Source organism: Eriocheir sinensis, chromosome 42 (assembly GCF_024679095.1).
Source record: "Eriocheir sinensis breed Jianghai 21 chromosome 42, ASM2467909v1, whole genome shotgun sequence".
Classification (NCBI taxonomy): Eukaryota; Metazoa; Arthropoda; class Malacostraca; order Decapoda; family Varunidae; genus Eriocheir; species Eriocheir sinensis.
In genome coordinates, this window is record NC_066550.1 from 14,307,290 (window position 1) to 14,327,289 (window position 20,000).

At 50.1% G+C, this 20,000-nt stretch overlaps 1 protein-coding gene and 2 long non-coding RNA genes across 8 annotated transcripts in view; 1 reads left to right on the top strand and 2 right to left on the bottom strand.

Moving 5' to 3' along the window:
• Window positions 1-1,433: 1,433 nt before the first annotated feature.
• Window positions 1,434-3,315, bottom strand: LOC127010145 (uncharacterized). Its single transcript, XR_007762946.1, has 3 exons — window positions 2,937-3,315; window positions 2,821-2,898; window positions 1,434-2,742 (listed from the first exon to the last, which is right to left on the bottom strand). It is a non-coding gene; the product is annotated as an uncharacterized LOC127010145 (long non-coding RNA).
• A 7,169-nt stretch (window positions 3,316-10,484) lies between these two features.
• LOC127010147 (uncharacterized) lies at window positions 10,485-14,675 on the top strand. Of its 3 annotated transcripts, none has more exons than XR_007762949.1 (3): window positions 10,485-12,996; window positions 13,116-13,586; window positions 13,698-14,675. It is a non-coding gene; the product is annotated as an uncharacterized LOC127010147 (long non-coding RNA). The 3 variants fall into 3 exon arrangements; XR_007762948.1 differs by having other exon boundaries at window positions 13,116-13,475; window positions 13,587-14,675; XR_007762947.1 differs by lacking the exon at window positions 13,698-14,675 and having other exon boundaries at window positions 13,116-13,226; window positions 13,354-13,513.
• A 767-nt stretch (window positions 14,676-15,442) lies between these two features.
• Window positions 15,443-20,000, bottom strand: part of LOC127010144 (poly(rC)-binding protein 4-like) — a 98,281-nt gene continuing 93,723 nt past the window's right edge. For all 4 annotated transcript variants that reach the window (XM_050883991.1, XM_050883990.1, XM_050883989.1 and 1 more), the window contains 2 exons: window positions 19,914-20,000; window positions 15,443-16,169 (listed from right to left, as the gene is read on the bottom strand). The exon at window positions 19,914-20,000 is cut by the window's right edge and continues 48 nt beyond it. In XM_050883991.1, the coding sequence (XP_050739948.1) occupies window positions 15,839-16,169; window positions 19,914-20,000 (418 nt within the window). In that variant the 3' untranslated portion in view covers window positions 15,443-15,838. The remainder of the gene's footprint in view (window positions 16,170-19,913) is intronic.

Below are 20,000 nucleotides of genomic sequence, written 5' to 3' on the forward strand. Positions count from 1 at the left end.
GAATCGAACCCGGGCTCTTTCGGCTGTGAGCCGTGTGTGCTAACCACTGCACCACGAAGCCCCCATCTCCTTCCGAAATTGACCTCTCTTTCGGCCGCTCCTCTCAACTCTCTTATGGGAGCAGCGACTAGCGGGCTTTTTTTTTTTTTCATTATTGTTTCCTTTCTTTTGCCCTTGAGATTTTTCTTTTGCTGTAAAAAAAAAAAAAAAGTCACTGATTACAATGCGAGTCCTCTCTTCCCTTCTCGTGCTTCTCTCTTACTGTTTCCTTTTATTTCTATTTTCTTGCTTTCTAGTGTTTTTGGGACTCTGGGTATTGTGTGGTGACCCAATCGTACCCAAAGCCCACCAAATCATACCCATACGAAATTGACCTCTCTTGTGTGTACTCATTCGGGTAGTTTATGCAGGAGAGAGCAGTGATTAGCGGGCTTTCTGAGGACTCTGGGTACTGCGTGGTGATGCGGCCGTACCCAGAGCACATCAAAACATACCCATACGAAATTGATCTCTCTTTTGGGTACTCATTCGGATAGCTTATGCAGGAGAGCAGTGATTAGCGGGCTTTTTGGGGGACTCTGGGTACTGTGTGGTGACCCAACCGTACCCAGAGATACCCAAAACTCATCCCTTGAGCTATTTACCACAAAAAAAGGAAAAAAAAAAAGAATATTGTGTGAACGTCGGTATGAATTTCGACGTTGGTCTTTGAGGTCACAACATGGCACTTAGAATGAGGGTGGCACTCTCACATTCCGACTCTGGCACTACCTAACTCAACCAGCGCTGCCCCTGCCCCGTCCTCCCATCGCCCCCCTCCATTCCCCCCCGGCCCTCCCCCCAGCGTGCCAGGCCCCCCTCCCGAGTGCCCGCCCCCCCCGCCGCACACATGCCGCCGTAAGGGTCGGGGTCACATTGGCACTGCCTGCGCTGGGTGGCACTTGGTAATACTGCTTGTTGAGGGGCTGGTGTGGGCGGGGGGCGCGCGGCACTGCCCGGGCCTTCGCGCTAAGAATATAGTAATTATTAACTATTATTATATTATTATAAAGTTATAGAACTACTTCACAGAGTATCAACGGATCCACACACTTAATAAACACAATGATATGTATTTTTTTGTATGTTTTTTTTATATTTTTATTATTATTATTATTGGTTATTATTATTATTATTTATTATTATTATTATTTATTTTATGGTTTTATTTGTATATATAATAGATCTTTTTGTTTTTCTTTTCCTTTTTCTTTTCTTTTCTTTTGTAACCTCCGCTGTGTTTGTGACTAGAGCACTTTTGTTGTTGTTGTTGTTGTTGTTTGTTTGTTTTTGTTTGTTCTTTGTTTGTTGTTGTTTTTTAGTCCCCCTCCTCGTTATATCAATTTTTAGTATATATCTGTTTTTTTTATTTCCTCTCCTGTCAGACGCGGAGGATGTGTGTGTGTGTGTTTGTGTGTGTGTGTGTGTGTGTGTGTGTGTGTGTGTGTGTGTGTGTGTGTGTATTGTTAGTTCAGCCGTTTGTGTCCATGTGAGTGTGTGTGTGTGTGTGTGTGTGTGTGTGTGTGTGTGTGTGTGTGTGTGTGTGTGTGTGTGTGTGTGTGTGTGTGTGTGTGTGTGTGTGTGTGTGTGTGTATTTTTAGTTCAGCCGTTTGTGTCCATGTGTGTGTGTGTGTGTGTGTGTGTGTGTGTGTGTGTGTGTGTGTGTGTGTGTGTGTGTGTGTGTGTGTGCTTCCTCCGCGCCGATTGGTTTGTGACGGTGTTTGTTTGTTTGTCCTTGTGTATTTGTGGTGCTGATGGTGGTGGTGGTGGTGGTGGTGGTGATGACTGTGGTGGTGGTGGTGGTGGTGTGTTTGGTGATGATCAAAACACGCGCGTTGGTGATGGCGCAAGATAACGTGTTTTTTTATATATTTTTTTTATATTCCCGATCTTCCGTTTGTGTATGTTTGTTGACCTGTTCGTTTGTGTGTGTGTGTGTGTGTGTGTGTGTGTGTGTGTGTGTGTGTGTGTGTGTGTGTTTGTATGTAGCAACCCTGACCTAACCTCCGACCCCCCTCCCTCCCTACTCCCCTCTGGGACACACACACACACACACACACACACACACACACACACACACACACACACACAGGTAAATTTGTGACCGTGTGTGAATCCAGGTAAGAAAACACACCCACACCCACACCCACACACACACACACACAGTCACCCATCTCGTTCCATCTGACGTATAGATATGTATGTATATATGTATGTATGTATGTATATTGATATGTATGAGTCGTAGCGTATTAAATCACTTTCATTGCATAATCACATAATTTTTTTGGTATTTTCCTTAATTTGTTTTTATTCATCAACCGTAACCGTTTTTTTTTTTGTCCCTTCGATAAATATTTCTTTTTTTTTCGTCGCGTCAAAAAAATTTCTCCCCCAAAAAGAACGTTCGTCATTTCGTCTTTTCGTAATAAAAAACAACAACGACGACACTAATAATAATAATACCGTCCCTACACATTAAAAACATCATCATCATCATCATCATTATCATTTCCCTCGTGTTTTATCTTTTTGTAATATATAACTGTACCGTAGAATCCCCCTTAAGGAAGAAATCAATCACTGTATCTTAGAATCTCCCCTTAAGGAAAAAATAACCACTGTACCGTACAATCCCCCTTAAGGAAGAAATCAATCACTGTACCGTAGAATCCTCCTTAAGGAAGAAATCAATCACTGTATCTTAGAATCTCCCCTTAAGGAAAAAAATAACCACTGTACCGTAGAATCCCCCCTTAAGGAAGAAATCAATCACTGTACCGTAGAATCCCCCCTTAAGGAAAAAATTAACCACTGTACCGTAGAATCCCCCCTTAAGGAAGAAATCAATCACTGTATCTTAGAATCTCCCCTTAAGGAAAAAATAACCACTGTACCGTAGAATCCCCCCTTAAGGAAGAAATCAATCACTGTATCTTAGAATCTCCCCTTAAGGAAAAAAATAACCACTGTACCGTAGAATCCCCCTTAAGGAAGAAATCAATCACTGTACCGTACAATCCCCCTTAAGGAAGAAATCAATCACTGTACCGTAGAATCCCCCCTTAAGGAAAAAAATAACCACTGTACCGTAGAATCCCCCTTAAGGAAGAAATCAATCACTGTACCGTAGAATCCCCCTTAAGGAAAAAATCAACCACTGTACCGTAGAATCCCCCCTTAAGGAAGAAATCAATCACTGTATCTTAGAATCCCCCCTTAAGGAAAAAATCAACCACTGTACCGTACAATCCCCCTTAGGGAAAAAATCAACCACTGTACCGTAGAATCCCCCTTAAGGAAGAAATCAACCACTGTACCGTAGAATCCCCCTTAAGGAAAAAATCAACCACTGTACCGTACAATCCCCCTTAAGGAAGAAATGAATCACTTTACCGTAGAATCCCCCCTTAAGGAAATGAAACCCCACCCAAGGCCTGAAACAAAACATGACAGCCGTGCGTACAAAAAACCAGGAGAGTCATTAATAGTAGAATAGTCACAATAATACAGTAGTAGATATTATCATTATCATTATTATTACCGGGGTTAAGAAGTTCTATGTATGGTCGATCGTGTCAGGGGTGAAGGAGAGGAGAGTTTTAAAGTGAGATTGAAAGACATACGTTATTTTTTTTTTCACTCTTTGCGGTATAAGTATAAAGTGTACTTATAGACGCTTCTCTGTTTAATACACATCTTGACCCTGTTTAGTTTCTTTAATAAGGCATATACTGAGAGTGTGAGAAAGGGTATGTGTGTGTGTGTGCGTGCGTGTGTGTGGGTGTGGGGGTAGTGTGTGTGTATGTGTGTGTGCGTGTGAAAACTACGGGTCAGGTCGGGTTCGGGTCAGAGAAGGTGGTGGTGGTGGTGGCGGTGAGTGTTGGGTCAAGGTGGTGGTGGTGGTGGTGCTATACCAATCTATGTATTCCAAAGGGAGGGGGGGGGTGGGGATGGAGGTGAAGGTGGTGGTGGTGGTGGTGGTGGTGGTGATGGAGGTGGTGGTGGTGGTGGTGGTGGTGTTGAAAAATCGTAAACACACACACGTATACAAAAATGCCAACCAAATATAATAATAATAATAATAATAATAATAATAATAATAATAATAATAATAATAATAATGATAATAATAATAATAGTAATAATAATTTAGAATAACATTAAGAAGCTACGCCTGCCCGCCTATCACCCCTGTCCCTCACACCTGCCCCAGCCTCAGCACACCTGTAATTAACCTGCTCCAAACCCTCGTTCACACCCATCGGTACAGCCAACAATCCCTCCCTCCCATTGGCTGCCTCAGGGACAAGCCACGCCCTCTCTGTCACCTCATTGGTCAAGGGAAGCTTCACGTATTGCTTTCCAGCCAATCACGAGCGAGGTGGGCGTGGCCTGTCCCACCGAAACGTGTCAAAGACGTGTTGGGACAGGCTGTGATATGTTAGGTGCGCCCCTCACAACCTGGCTACTACTGTAAACAACAACAACAACACTGAGTTAAAAATGTGGAGATATGAACCACCTGAGGCCCCGGACAGGTGACGATAGGGACATTAGGTGACAAGGGGACAGGTGATGATGATGGTGATGGTGATAATAATAGTAATAATAATAATAATGTTAGTAATAGTAATGATGGTATTAATGGTAATGTTGCTAATGATCTAAAAGGCAATGATTCTAACAGTAATAATAATAATAATAATAATAATAATAATAATAATAATAATAATAATAATAAATAATTGTAAAACATGTAATTATTATCATTATTTTTTTTGTCTTTTTACTCTTCTTGGTTTCCTTTTTTCCGTTATATGTTAAGTAAGAATAAAATAAATAATAAAAATAATAATATAAATAATTAATTCAGCAGTAAAATTATGAATGAAGAAATATATTAATAAATGAGTTGGCTGATAAGTGTGTGTGTGTGTGTGTGTGTGTGTGTGTGTGTGTGTGTGTGTGTGTGTGTGTGTGTGTGTGTGTGTGTGTGTACCCCGCCCAGCCCAGCCACACACATAAAAAGAGAGAGAGAGAGAGAGAGAGAGAGAGAGAGAGAGAGAGAGAGAGAGAGAGAGAGAGAGAGAGAGAGAGAGAGAGAGAGAGAGAGAACCACAATAAAATCAAAGAAAATAAAGAAAAAAAATTGGACACAAACAAACAAATAAATAAAAACAGATTAACAACAACAATAACAACAACAACAACAACACAAATAAAAAACAACAAAAACAAAAATAACGAGTTGCGTCATAGAGTAAAATTTGGCATCTGAGACCCTGAGACTTTTTTTTTGTTCTGAGAGAGAGAGAGAGAGAGAGAGAGAGAGAGAGAGAGAGAGAGAGAGAAGAGAAAAAGAGAAAGAAAATTCCCTGAAATGACAAAATAAAAAAAATTCAGAAAAAAAAAATAATTGACAGGTAATAAGGTCACTAATGAGGTGATTAAGGTCAGGTAGGTGGGCTGGCCAGGTAAGGTAAGGTAAGGTAAGACTAATGGGTAAGTAAGATCTGTAAGGTAAAATGGGTAAGGTCTGTAAGGTAAACTCTTAATTAGTTATGTAAGGTCATTTTTGTGAAGGTAACGTAAGGTAAGGAACTAATTCACTCAGGTAAGGAAAAAGGTAAGGTCAATTAGGTAAGGTAAGGTCAGGTAACACTTCACTGATTGCTCACGAAAGGTAAATTGTAAGGTAAGGTCTCAGGTAAGGTCAGGTCAATTAGGAAAGGAAAGTAAGGTAAGGTAAGGTCATTTTGGGAAAGTAGAAAAGGCAGGTCAGGTCAGGTCAGGTTAGGTAAGGTAAGATAAAGTTAGTCTTCTCAGGTCAGGTCAATATGTGAAGGTGGGAAAGGTCAGGTAAGGTCAGGTCAGGTCATTTTTGAAAGGTAAGATAAGGTTAGTCTTCTCAGGTTAAGTAAATTGCAAGGTCAGGTCGATATGTGAAGGAAGGAAAGGTCAGGTCAGGTCAGGTAACAGGTGAACATTTAGCGGGTCAGGATTTGTTCGTTTCCTCTCTCTAAAGTGAGCGAGCGAGTGAGCGAGTGAGCGAGTGAGTGAGTGAATGAGAGCAACTACAACACTAACGACAGACAGCTACTTGTTTGTTTGTTTGTTTGTTGGTGACGTAGGGAAGCCAAGGCCCTTGACTGCATCAGGAAGAGTACCACGAGGAGGAGGAGGAGGAGGAGGAGGAGGAGGAGGAGAGATGGAGGAAGAGGAAGAGGAGGAAAAGGCAGTTGAGTTTCTTCACTTCCGTCCATCATTTTTCTCACTATATCACGACCTCCTCCTCCTCTTCCTCTTCCTCCTCCTCTTCTTCCTTGGGTATGAGGAGGAGGAAGGAAGGAGGAGGAGGAGGGAAGATTTCTCTCTGTCTTTCTCACTATTTATCACATCTCCTCCTCCTCCTCTTCTTCCTTGGGTATGAGGAGGAGAAGGAGGAAGGAGGAGGAGGAGGGAAGATTTCTCTCTCCCTCCTAGCTATCTCTGTCTTTCTCACTATTTATCACGACCTCCTCCTCCTCCTCCTCTTCCTCTTCCTCCTCCTTGGATATGTATAATTCTCCTACATCACAATTCTACCTCCCTCCTCTCTTCCTCCTCCTCCTCCTCCTCCTCACGGTTAACTTCTCCTTATGTATAGCCCCTCCTCCTCTTCCTCTTCTTCTTCCTCCTCCTCCCTGTCACCGTCTTATAATTAACCACGCATATTGCATTATAACAAATTATTAACAATCTTAACGACGGGAAACAGAAAGATGAAGGTCATTTAACACCGAAAAGAAGACTGATCCTCCTCCTCCTCCTCCTCCTCCTCAGACGTATACTCCTTCTTCTCCTCCTCCTTCTCCTTCTTCTTCTTTTTCCTCCTCCTCCTCCTCCTCCTGTTGACTGCATATTTTATTGAGTTAGTTTGTCTTTTTTCAACTATTGCTTAAAAATCGTGTGTGTGTGTGTGTGTGTGTGTGTGTGTGTGTGTGTGTTGTGTTCTGAGCTGCCTGACTGACTGACTAACTAACTGACTGACTTACTGACTAACTAACTGACTGACTGACTGGCTGACTGACTAGCTGACTGACTACGTGACTAGGATCTTACCTGACTAACTGACTGGCTGAGTGGGTTGTCTCATACCTGACTAGATAACTGACCGACTGGCTGACTGACACACACACACACACGCACACACATCTATGTACCCCACCTGGAACCCATAACACACATATATATAAGGGATTAAAATGTACACTGAACGCGGCGGCGGCGGATGTACAAATAAATAAATGAATAGGAGCGAAATGGAGACGGAAGAGGCGATGGGTTTAGACAGAAGAGGCGAGCGATGCGTCTTTGTTTTTTTTACGCTTGTCAAGACGCCGACGCACGCACACACACACACACACACACAAGGAGATGGAGGTGATGGTGGCTATTTTTTTTGTTTTTCTTCCTCCTCCTCCTCCTCTTCTTCTTCTTCCTTCCTTTCTCACGTTCCTTCTTATTTTCCTTTCTTTCTTTCGTTCTTTTTATTCCTTCCATCTTTCTCTGATTTTCTTTATATTCCTCTTCTTCTTCTTCTTCTTCTTCCTCCTCCTCTTCGCTATTATCCTTATTATTAATCCTCCTTACTGTGTGTGTGTGCGTGTGCGTGCGTGTGCGTGCGTGTGAAATAAATATGAGTGGGAGGAAAGAGAGAGAAAGAGAGACAGTAGATAAGGAAGGAAGGAAGGAAGGGGGATAGAGAGAAAGATAGAAATACTGAAAAAAAGAATAAAGCGAAGGAAAGGGAGAGAATACAAGAAACGAAAGAGGGAATAGAGAGTTTATTGATGTAGAGGGAGGAAGAAGTGGAGGAATAAAGGAAGAAAGTAAAATAAAGGAAAAACAAATGAATCACGGGCGAGTCCTTCACTGGAATGCTGCACAATGACCTTGTATCACCGCTGCCTTCTCTCTCTCTCTCTCTCTCTCTCTCTCTCTCTCTCTCTCTCTCTCTCTCTCTCTCTCTCTCTCTCTCTCTCTCTCTCTCTCTCACTATTTATCGCTGTTTCCTTGTTCTACAGTCAATAAATTTCGATTCTCTTCCTCTCACTTTATCTCTAGCTTTCTCTCTCCTCCGACTTCTTCGTCTTTCATCTCTCTCTCTCTCTCTCTCTCTCTCTCTCTCTCTCTCTCTCTCCAGCAAAAGTCGCGGTATGTGGGATGAAAAGGGTGGTGGTGGTGGTGGTGGTGGTGAGGGGCAGGGGAGGGTGGTGATGACCCCGCCAAGTGGATACATATAGGTGGGTGAAGGCTCCTGCTCCTCCTCCTCCTCCTCCCGTGGGGAGGGTGTTGGCCTTGGTTGGTCACGTTCGGGTGTTAGGGTGGTGGTGGTGGTGGTGGAGGTCGGGTGTTGGGGTGAGGGGGGGGGGCGGGGTGGTGGTGGTGGTGGTGGTATCACCGTTCTCTACAGTAACATGTCACTAGAGTATTAACAGTAATGTTGCTAAGACTAACACGTGTCTGTCTGTGTGGCGGCGCGCGGCGCCCGGCGCGGCGGCGGCGGCAGCGATGACCTGGCCCGTGTGGCGTGCAGGCGTGCCGCATGTCCCGCCGCCGCGCCGCGCCGCGCGCCGCCCGCCAGGCCGAGGCGGCTGACGCTCGACGCATGACTGACTGACTGACTGACTGGCACACACTCGACTAGACTTGCGGCGGCGGCGGCGCGTGGCCACCGCCAGACTGTGAACCGTAAATGCTGCGCCGTGAGGGGCGGGGCGCCCCCCGGCCCGCTCCCCGGGGCGGCGCGGTGCCCGGGACCCGAGGGGGGCGGGGGGCGGCGCGGCTCGGCAGCCTCTTAAAGCTACAGTAATAATAACACTGTGAGTATTGTCTTTTACAAAACCCTGTGGCGGCGCGGCGGCGGCGCCTGGTGTGGGGGCGGGGTAGGGGTCAAGGGCGGGGGCGGGGAAGGTAAGATTAAGAAAATACTGTTGTTGTCGTCGTCGTGGTCGTCGGCGGCGTCGCGCGGCGCCGGAGCCTCGAGGGGCGTCGCGGCGAGCCCTGGTGGGCGGCGACGACGGCCTGGCCGACCGACCGACGGAGCGACTTACTTACTGGTTATGTGAGATTATAAAATTCAGAACGTATCTACAGAACAAGAGGCTATAGTGTGTACAGCGCGCCAGTAATGGTAGTAGTAGTAGTAGTAGTAGTAGTAATGTAAGGACTACACTGCGGTACTTGTTCCTTAGTCTCGCTACAACTAGAGAGTAAGCTCAACACTATCATGATTGACCACATTGTTAATACCCAAGCCGGAGGCACACTGCCTAGAGTCCTCCTCCTCCTCCTCCTCCTCCTCCTCCTCGGCCACAAAAATATTCACCGTCTGTTGTCTGTCTGTCTGTGTCTGGTGCAGTAACTCACTCACACAGGCACGCGCGGCACACTCCCGCGCCCGGCGGCGGCGGCGGCGAGGAGCGGCGCGCTGGCTGGCTGCCGCGCCGCGCCGGGCGGCCCGCGCTGCCCCACAGGGGGCAGGGCGCGGCGGGGCGGTGGTGGTGGTGTGGCAGGGCGTGTGGCGGTGCCTGCGCAGCGTGTAGTGTGTGGTGGTGGTGGTGGTGGTGGGGGCGGCGGTGGGGGGCGGGGGCGGGGGGGGAGGGTCTACACAATACTTGGGTTATCACAGTCATAGTTCTGCTTCACGGCGCCTCAGATGGTCACGTCTCTTGAGCAAACTTGAGGTCACGCCAAGGAGTCAGGGGGGGCGGGGGGTGCGTCTCCCCCCGCCCGCCACGAACAGAACAACTTGTACACTGAGCTACACACCAGTCCGGGGGGGCGGCAGCAGCGGCGGCGGCGGCGGCGGGCCCCCCGGACACACCGAGAGTGGGAGAAAAATGGGTCAGCAGCTGCTGCTGTGCTTGTTGTTGTAGTAGGTTTTGTTGCTGTAGTTGTTGTTGTTGTTGCTGTTGTTGTTGTTGTTGTTGTTGTGGCGGTGGGTCGCGGGGCTCCAGCCAGGCGCCCCCCGCGTCAGCCGCGCACCCCCCTCGCCCCCCTGCCACGCTGGCGAGCCGGGAGGGGCGGGGGGCGGGGCGGGGCTGAGCTGTACGCAGAGCCACTGGGGGTGTGGGGGGTGGGGGGGTGGCCGGCGTCACACGCTGAGCCACAGGGGCACGGGCGGGGCTGGGGGGGCCCCGGTGTAGACGAAGGGCGGGGGTGCGGGTGCGGGTGCGGGGGCACTGCTAGCCGAAAGGGTCGGGGGCAGGGTGTGTGTGGCGGGCCAGGGCAGGGTCTGGGGGGGTGGGGGGTGCTGGGGCGGGGGGGGCGGGGGGTCGTGGATGGCTAGCGGGTGGTCGCATCAGTGTATCGGCGCCCGCACGATGTGGTTGGGAGCCACGTACTGGTAGCCCACGCCGGCCATGCCCAGCCCGGCAGTCTCCATGGCTATCCTGCAATAACAAGACAGGCGTCAGAACACACTCACCGCCCTGCAGCAGCACGCCCGAAGGCCGGCGGACACACGCACTCACACTCTGCAACAAAGGCACACAACATGTCATTCACGGAGCGGAGGTTCGCGTCCTGGAGCAAACCTTCCCTCGCCCCGCGGCCCGAGTCATCGCCCGACGGACTGACGCCCCGCGGCGCTCCCTCCCTCTCGTCCCGCCACAGCCTGCCTCCTCGTCCTCCGTTCTGTTCTGCTGCTCCTCCCTCGTCACAGCCGAGCCCCGCGCGGCGGCCAGGCGGCCCGGCGCGATGCGGCCACGTGCCCCGACGCAACGCAATGCTCGCGACAAAACGAGACCGCCGCGCCGCCTGCCAGGCCTCCTGCACACAGACCCGGCTGGCGGCGACGTGCGCGGCGCGGCCCTGCCACTGAGGAACACAAAGAGTAAACAAAAACCAAACACAGGTCAGGCAGCGAGTGCCACACGAGGGTCAGGGGGCCGTGGAGGCACAGGAAGCCGGGACAGGCCGGGAAGGCCGCGGAAGGATCAAGGCAGGGCACGGGGCAGTGGTGGTGATGGTGGTGGTGGTGGACCCAAGGCAGGCCGGAGTAGGCCAAGGAAGGCACTGGTGCCAGGACAGGCCGGGAAGGCCGCGGAAGGATCAAGGCAGGGCTTGGGAGGCTGTGATGGTGGTGGTGGTGGACCCAAGGCAGGCCGGAGTAGGCCAAGGAAGGCACTGGATGCCGCGGGGTGTGGGAGGAAGGTCACGAGGCTGTGGAGGGCTCTGGGAAGGCCGGAGTAGGCCGGGGTAGGCTCTGGAGGCCACGGGAGGATCGAGGGCAGGTGTCGGGAGGCTGTGGTGGGTGAGGTAGGCCGGAGTGGGTCGAGGAGCCCTGCAGGCTGGAGGGCCAGGGGCGCAGGGCGGGGACCTTGGGGGGCGGAAAGGGGCGGACAGCCGAGGACAGGCAGCAAGAGGCGACAAACACACACACACACACACACAGGCACGTCAGTTAGTCAGTCAGCGGTCAGCAGCACGGACAGAGGCGGGACAGGCGGTCAGCTAAGTTAGTTAAGTTTGTCGACTGTCTTGTCTGTTCATGAGTCTGTTAGGAGCACGTCAGCAGCTATTACGGCGCTGTCTTGGTCTGTGCAACAATCTACGTCACCTCTAACACACACACACACACACACACACACACACACACACAGACACACACAGTAAGAATGTACTATATCGTCACATCTAGTCTGTCCGTCTATACACACACACACACACACACACACACACAGGTAGTAATGCTTCATCATGACAAAGTTCATTACAGAGACACACCTGGGAACACCTGGCCGACTTAATCAACGCTGCCCCGCACACAGGTACAATGAGGAGGGATCACACGTGTTTGAAATTTCTGACGTTAATACTTGACTGAAAATATTAAATAGGAACCGTGAGGCGAATAGAAACTAATAAAGAATAATGATAAAATGAGGAATGGCAATTAGAATGATGTGCTGTTATCTTCGGCGTTACTATAAAGACAAGAACAGCGATGGGAACAAAGGAGTGCAATAGGTCCCTCGCAAAGCAACAAACAAGAGAAAATTGAATTCCATAAAAAAATTTTAAAAAATCCTTCACTAAAATTCAACTTCTTATTTATTTAACTTTCTTTTCCCTCTTTTACATTCACATTCGCAACACAAGACTAATCAATGACTCAGGTGGAACAGGAATGACTGGGGGGCACGAGGGGGCGCGGAGTGGGAGTGAGGGGGGGGGGGGGGGCGGTCAGCACGCGTCAAGATCAGGTGTTCCAGGTATCGTCTCAACACTACAGAAATATTAGTATCTCAGGTTAAGAGGAAAGAGGAGGAGGAGGAGGAGGCGGCGGGGAGGTTGTAGGAGAAGATTGGATAAATTAGGACAGATAGATAGATAGATAGATAGACAGATAGATAGAGAGAGAGAGAGAGAGAGAGAGAGAGAGAGAGAGAGAGAGAGAGAGACGAAAGGAGAGACTGAAGAAGAGGAAGAGAAGGAGAAAAGAAAGAGCTGAAGGAAGGAATTAGAACAGAAAAAGGGATAAACAGAACAAGAAACGAAGAGGAGAGAGAGGTGGAGGAAGAGGGAAGGAAGGGAGGAAACGCTGAAGAGAGGAGGAGAGGAAGAGAGGAAGGAAAAGATGTACAAAGGAAAGGAGGAAAAGGGAACAAAAAGGATGGAAGGGAGGAATAAGACAACGTAGGAATAAATAAAGGAATAAGGTCACAAAGGAAGGAGAGAAAGAGAGAATTACCGAAGGGAGGAAGAAAAGGGAACGAAGAAGAACGGAAGACCAGAACAAGAGAACGTAGGAATACATAAAGGAATGAGGTCACAAAGGAAGGGAGGAAAAGGAACGAGAGAAAGAGAGAATTACCGAAGGGAGGAAGGAAGGAAAGGGGAAGAAAAGGGAACGAAGAAGAACGGAAGAGAGGAACAAGAGAACGTAGGAATACATAAAGGAATAAGGTCTGAAAGGAACGGAGATAAAGGAACGAGAGAAAAAGAATGAAGGAAAGGGGAAGAAAAGGGAACCAGAAGAACGGAAGAGACGAACAAGAGAACGTAGGAATACATAAAGGACTAAGGTCACAAAGGAACGGAGATAAAGGAACGAGAAAAAGAATGAAGGAAGAAAAGGGAACGAAGAAGAACGGAAGAGAGGAACAAGAGAACGTAGGAATACATAAAGGAATAAGGTCTGAAAGGAACGGAGATAAAGGAACGAGAAAAAGAATGAATTACCGAAGGGAGGAAGGAAGAAAAGGGAACGAAGAAGAACGGAAGAGAGGAACAAGAGAACGTAGGAATACATAAAGGACTAAGGTCACAAAGGAACGGAGATAAAGGAACGAGAAAAAGAATGAAGGCAGGAAAGGGGAAGAAAAGGGAACGAAGAAGAACGGAAGAGAGGAACAAGAGAACGTAGGAATACATAAAGGACTAAGGTCACAAAGGAAGGGAGGAAAAGGAACGAGAAAAAGAATGAAGGAAGAAAAGGGAACGAAGAAGAACGGAAGAGAGGAACAAGAGAACGTAGGAATACATAAAGGAATAAGGTCACAAAGGAACGGAGATAAAGGAACGAGAAAAAGAATGAAGGAAGAAAAGGGAACGAAGAAGAACGGAAGAGAGGAACAAGAGAACGTAGGAATACATAAAGGACTAAGGTCACAAAGGTAGGGAGGAAAAGGAACGGGGCTCACCTTTGGGTATGGATGGAGGGTCGTCAACCACTTCCTGTGCGGCGGGCTAACACACAAACACACACACTAACACGGCCCTTTGAGACATTGGCACCACTGATGATGATAACTTTTTTGGGGTGGGACATTTGACAGTCAGCAACATTGGCAACACTGATTGGTTGGTTGGTTGTTGTTGGTGGTGGTAATTAAAAGTTCGGTGTGTGACCTTTGACCTTTGCAACGTTTATTATTATTAGTTTTTTTTCTTGGCCGGTTTTTTTTTTTTTTTGGTTGTGAGTTGTGTGTGGTGACCTCCTCTCTCTATGTGTACACACACACACACACACACACACACACACACACACACACACAGAAAGACACACACACACACACACACACACACACACACACACAGAAAGACACACACACACACACACACACACACACACACACACAGAAAGACACACACACACACACACACACAGAAAGACACACACACACACACACACACACACACACACACACACACACACACACACACACACAGAAAGACACACACACACACACACACACACACACACACACACACAGAAAGACACACACACACACACACACACACACACACACACACACAGACAGACGGAGGAGGAGGAGGAGAACGGAGATAGAGAAAGAGATGGGAAGAATGGAGAGAAGTGAGAAGGAGGGAGAGAAAGGAGATAAACGGAGGAGAGAGAGAGGGAGTGGGAGGTAGTGTGTGAGAGAGGAGGCCGCCATTGTTACACTCACAACCATATTGTTACAGGAGAGTTGGTTGGTGGTTGAAGGTTGGTTGAAGGTTCAGGTGGTGGTGGCGTCCAGTAGAGGTGGTGGTGGAGGTTGGTGGTGGTGGTGGTGGTGGGCGCCACAGGGATAGGATTGCAATGAAAGGCTCAAGTCTTCCTCAAATGTTACACTTGTTTAATATCTATTGGAAGAAACATTCACATATTGAGCTCACGACTGAACACCAGTATTATTATTATTATTATTAAGTATTTTTATGACTTTTAAGTTTTTTTTTATTGTTTTTGTTGTTTTCATCCTGAATTAGAGAGACAGTAACTTATTGCAAAACTGTACATCTTCCACACGAGGAGGACCTTGAAAAAAGGGAGCTTGCTTTGTACCCACACGACGTCTCAAAGTACACAGTAAATAACGTTACCATTATTATTATTATTATTACGTAGTAGTATTATTATCATTAATGCCATACCCTACAGTGACTACGCCGGGCCGCGCCGAGTGGCCGGCCCGGCAACGAGGCTGCTACTGCGCGACCACGCCCGGCGACGACACGCAAGGCCCGCCCGCCCGCCCGGCACGCGGCGACGACTGATTGACTGACTGACTGACGGTTCGCAGGTTGGTCGTTTGTTTGTTTGTTTGTTTGGCCGGGTGAGTGAGTGATCGCTGGCGCGTGGTGCCGCGTGCCCGCGCGGTGGGCTTGGCTTGGCGCGGCGCGGCGCGGCGCCCGCCGTCGCCGGGTGGCCGCGCTGACAGTGTGGCGCTACGGACGGCGCCCCGGCCGCCGGGCCGCGCGGGCCCGGGGTCGCGGGGCGCCAATAATAAACTCGTCACAAATTGACCAATTTAGTGTTCACTTTTTTTGTTGCTTCGTGGCTTTGTAAAAAACAATGGGAACAAGAATCAATTGTCCTAAATGATATGTTTGGTTGAGAGGAGGTGGTGGTGGTGGTGGTGGAGGACTGGAGGTGGAGGACTGGAAGTGGAGGTGGTGGTGGTGGTGGTGGGGGCTGGGCCGCGGCGGCCACGGACAACAAGAGCGGCAGCAGCAGCAGCAGCAGCAGCAGGACGCGGCGGCTGCCCGACCAACACATCGACCCACCGACCCGCTACCCTGCCCCACGCCCCCCGGGGCGGGGCGAGCCGTGGCCAGGCTGCCTGGCCCCGCCCCGCCCCGCAGGGCACGGCTGAGACTCGCTAAAGTATTCAGATCTGAGTGGTGTTGGGAGGCCCTGGGGGCGGGGGGAGGAGAAGGTGGTGGTGGTGGTGGTGGCGGGGATGGGTGTGGTGGTGGTGGTGGTGGTGTGGAGGTGGAGGTGGAGGAGGTAGGGGGTCTAGTAGGGAGCGAACTTGCTGCGTTTGTTCTCCTTGGGGGAGCCGTTCGCGGGCTGCTGCACGGAGGCGGCGGCGCGCAGCTTGGGCTGGTAGGCCTTGCCGTGGCGGCCGGCGGCGGCCAGCCCGGCCAGGCCCTGGGAGGACTCGGGGGCGAGCAGGGAGGTGAGGGAGGTGAGGCCCTGCAGGCCGGTGAGGGAGGAGAGGGCGTTGAGGGCCTGGGGGTTCTTGAGCAGCTGGGCCAGCGGGATGGCACTGGGGCTCAGGCCGCCGGAGCCGCCCGAGGCCGAGCCGCCCTTACTTACTTCCAGCTGCGCCTTGTGCAGTTCCATGCTGCGGGAGACACAAGGCCGCATCGTTACCAAGGCGCCGCGCCGCCGCCGCCGGCCTGCCCTGCCCTGCCTGCCTCGCCCCGGAGCCCCCCCCCCCGCCCGCCCGTCGCCCCTCGGGGCCACTCGTTCCCACACCCACGCCACGCGGGGCTTCGCCTCCCGGCCGCCACTGCTGGCCGCTGCGCGTCCGCCGTGTGCCCGCGCCGCACGCTCGCCGGGGCACGCCGCGGGGCGCCGGGGGCACGCGGGGCCGCGGCCCCCACCCGGCGGGCCTAACTACACCTCCTCAAGGGCCGCCTCGCCGCCCTTTGGCTGAACCATCCCCACTAGACTGAAAGATCAGCAGAGTTAACGATGGAGGGGCGGGGCCGCTGCCCCCCACCCCCCTGCCCCCCCGGCGAAGACAACAACAACAACAACAACAACACAGCGGCGCCGGCGGTCACCCGTCCTACCCCGGCCACGCTGGCCGCCCCGACGCGTCCCCGGCGGTGCCGAGTGGCCGCGGGCGTGGCGCGGCGGGCGGCGGCGAGGCGGCGGCGGTGCAGCGGCGGCAGGCGTGGGTGTGGGTGTGGGGGGGGGGGCCACGGGGGGGGGGCACGAGGCCTCCAGGATGGGGGGAGGTGGGGTAGAGAGAGAGAGAGAGAGAGAGAGAGAGAGAGAGAGAGAGAGAGAGAGAGAGAGAGAGAGAGAGAGAGAGAGAGAGAGAGAGAGGAAATAAAAATATTGCTATTCAGCGAGTAGAAAAAGATCGAGCCGCAGAGGACGCTGTGAGGGGAGCACCGGAGGAGGAGGAGGAGGAGGAGGAGGAGGAGGAGGAGGCGGGGGGGGGAGGACGGACAAAAGACAAACAAAAATCAAACTTATAAAAAAAAACTTGAGTCACGTGACCTCTCTGTGAAGGACAAAACAGCTTGTGATTGGCTGACCTGACCTGCTGACTGCTAGGGGGGCGGGGGGGAGGGGGGAGGGTACTTTAACATGACCAAGAGAGGGGGGGAGGGGGGTTGACAAGGGGGGGGGGGGGACAATAACATCAATTAATATGTGTCATAAAATTTCTTACTTTGTTTTTAGTTAGAATTAGAATCATTTTTTTTCTTCTGTTGGGGAGGAGGAGGAAGAGGAGGAGGAGGAGAAGACTCACTCATGTTAAGATCGAAGAGGAGAGAAAAAGATACAGGAGGAGGAGGAGGAGGAGGAGAAGACTCACTCATGTTAAAATCGAAGAGGAGAGAAAAAGATACAGGAGGAGGAGGAGGAGGAGGAGGAGAAAACAAGGGAGGGAGGAAGGGAGAGAGAGAACGAGAACAGGAGAACGAGAGAGGATGGGAGAGGAAGAGGGAGGGAGGGAGAGGGAGAGGGAGAGAACGAGACCCAAAAACAGCTCTTAAGGGAGGTAAACAGAAGGGAGAACGAGAGAACGAGGGAGAGGGAGAGAACGTCAGAGGGAGGGAGGGAGGGAGAGAACAAGACCCAAAACAGTAAGGGAGATAAACCAAAGGGAGAGGGAGGGAGAACGAGAGAGGAAGGGAAAGGAAGAGAACGAGACCCTAAACAGTGAATAAGGGAGATGAACGAGAGGGAGAACGAGAGAACGAGGGAGAGAGGAAGTGAGAAGGAGGGAGGGAGAGAACAAGACCCAAAACAGTAAGGGAGATAAACCTCAGGGAGACGGAGGGAGAACGAGAGAGGAAGGGAGAGTCTGTGGGAGGAAGAGGGAGGGAGGGAGAGAACGAAACCCCAAACAGTGGATAAGGGAGATTAACGAGGGAGACGGAGGAAGAGAAATTCTGAGGGAGGGAGGGAGGGAAAGGGAGAGAACGAGACCCAAAACAATGAATAAGGGAGATTAATGAGGGAGAGGAAGGGATAGGGAGGGAGGGAGAGAACGAGACCCAAAACAATGAATAAGGGAGATTAACGAGGGAGAGAGGAAGGGAGGGAGAGAACAAGACTCAAAAAAGTGAATAAGGGAGATGAACGAGAGGGAGAACAAGAGAACGAGGGAGAGGGAAGAAAAGGGAGAGAACGAGACCCCAAAAAGTGAATAAGGGAGATTACCGAGAGGGAGAACAAGTGAGTGAGTGAGTGAGTGAAGCCCCGTTAAGAGGAACAGGCCGAGGAGGTGAGTTAGGACAGGGGTGGTGGGGCCGCTGCAGGCTGGGCAGGCTGGGGGTGACGGGGCCGGGCCGGGGCGGGGCCGGGGCAGGGGCCGGGGCGGGACACACCTTAGGGGGGCGGTGGTGGTGGTGTGGTGATGACTTACCAGGGGGGTGGAGGGGACACCTGGGGGGCTTTCACCTGGGGGGTTCACCTGGGGCACTGAGGCGGGGCATGGGGGGCTGGGGGAACACACACGCACATACGCACACACCCACACATAGGTAATTGATTCCAGGTATATAAAAAGAAGGGCTGGGGTAACACACACACACACACACACACAGGTAATTGATTCCAAGTATATAATAAAGGGGGGGTGGGGGGTACACCTGGGGGGGGGCTGGTCAACTGGGGGAGGCATGGGGACACACACACACACACACACACACACACACACACACACACACACACACACACACACACACAGGTAATTGATTCCAGGTATAAAAAAGAAAAAGAAAAACAACATTAGGGGGTGGAGGGTACCTTGGGGGGTCTGGGGGGGTACACACACACACACACACACACACACACACACACACACACACACACACACACACACAGAGGTAAATGATTTCGCATAAAAAATGAAAAATAAAATACCGGTAAATTCCATCCAGGTGTAAAACAAACAAACAAACAAACAAACAAACAGAGGAGACACACACACGCACACACACACACACACACACACACACCTCCACAAAACACAAAAAATAATCAATTCCACTAACAAACAAAAAAACAAACAAATAATCAAAAAACGTGAATCAAGTAACATCATTTCCTTATAAAAAACACCTAGGCCTACTCTCAGCCCTTAGAAGACACATAGGCCTATCTCTCCATACATATCCACACACACATACAAAAAAATTATACATAGAAAAAATGGGTTTGAGATGACACATAAGTTACATAGATATATTAAACAATGGTATACATATTTTCACACATACATACGCTCACAAAAGCACACACAGACGCGCACACACGTAAATCAATTCATGGCTGTAATGAGTGTGAGAAATTACCGTCGTTAGCTAAATAGGAGGTAATTAACAAGGGTCGTTATAGTATACACATCGGAAATAATAATAATAATAGTAATAATAATAATAATAGTTGTAATAATAGTCAATGGTTTATGAATAGTATGTGTGGGATAGTGTTTTTGGTAGTAGTAGTAGTAGTAGTAGTAGTAGTAGTAGTAGTAGTAGTAGTAGTAGTAGTAGTAGTAGTAGTAGTAGTAGTAGTGATAGATTGGTTATGGTCAAATTTTGTATATATTCTCTCTCTCTCTCTCTCTCTCTCTCTCTCTCTCCACATAAGAAAAGGAAGAAAAAGAGAGAAATATGTGCGCGCAAATCTGTGTATATGCGTACATGTGTGCATATCCAATCATCTTATATATGTGTGTGCGTGTCTGTGTGTGTGTGTGTGTGTGTGTGTGTGTGTGTGTGTGTGTGTGCATCTGGCTATACTATGTGTGTATGTATGTGTTTATCTAGTCATCTTGTGTGTACGCGTCTCTGTGTACGAGTCTCTCCCTGTGTGTGTGTGTGTGCGTGTGTGTTACCTGGTGTTGATGAGGTACTGAGCGAGGGCCACTTGGTCGGCATTGCCCTTGATGCTAATGGTCCTGTCTTGCTTGCTTGCCTCCTCG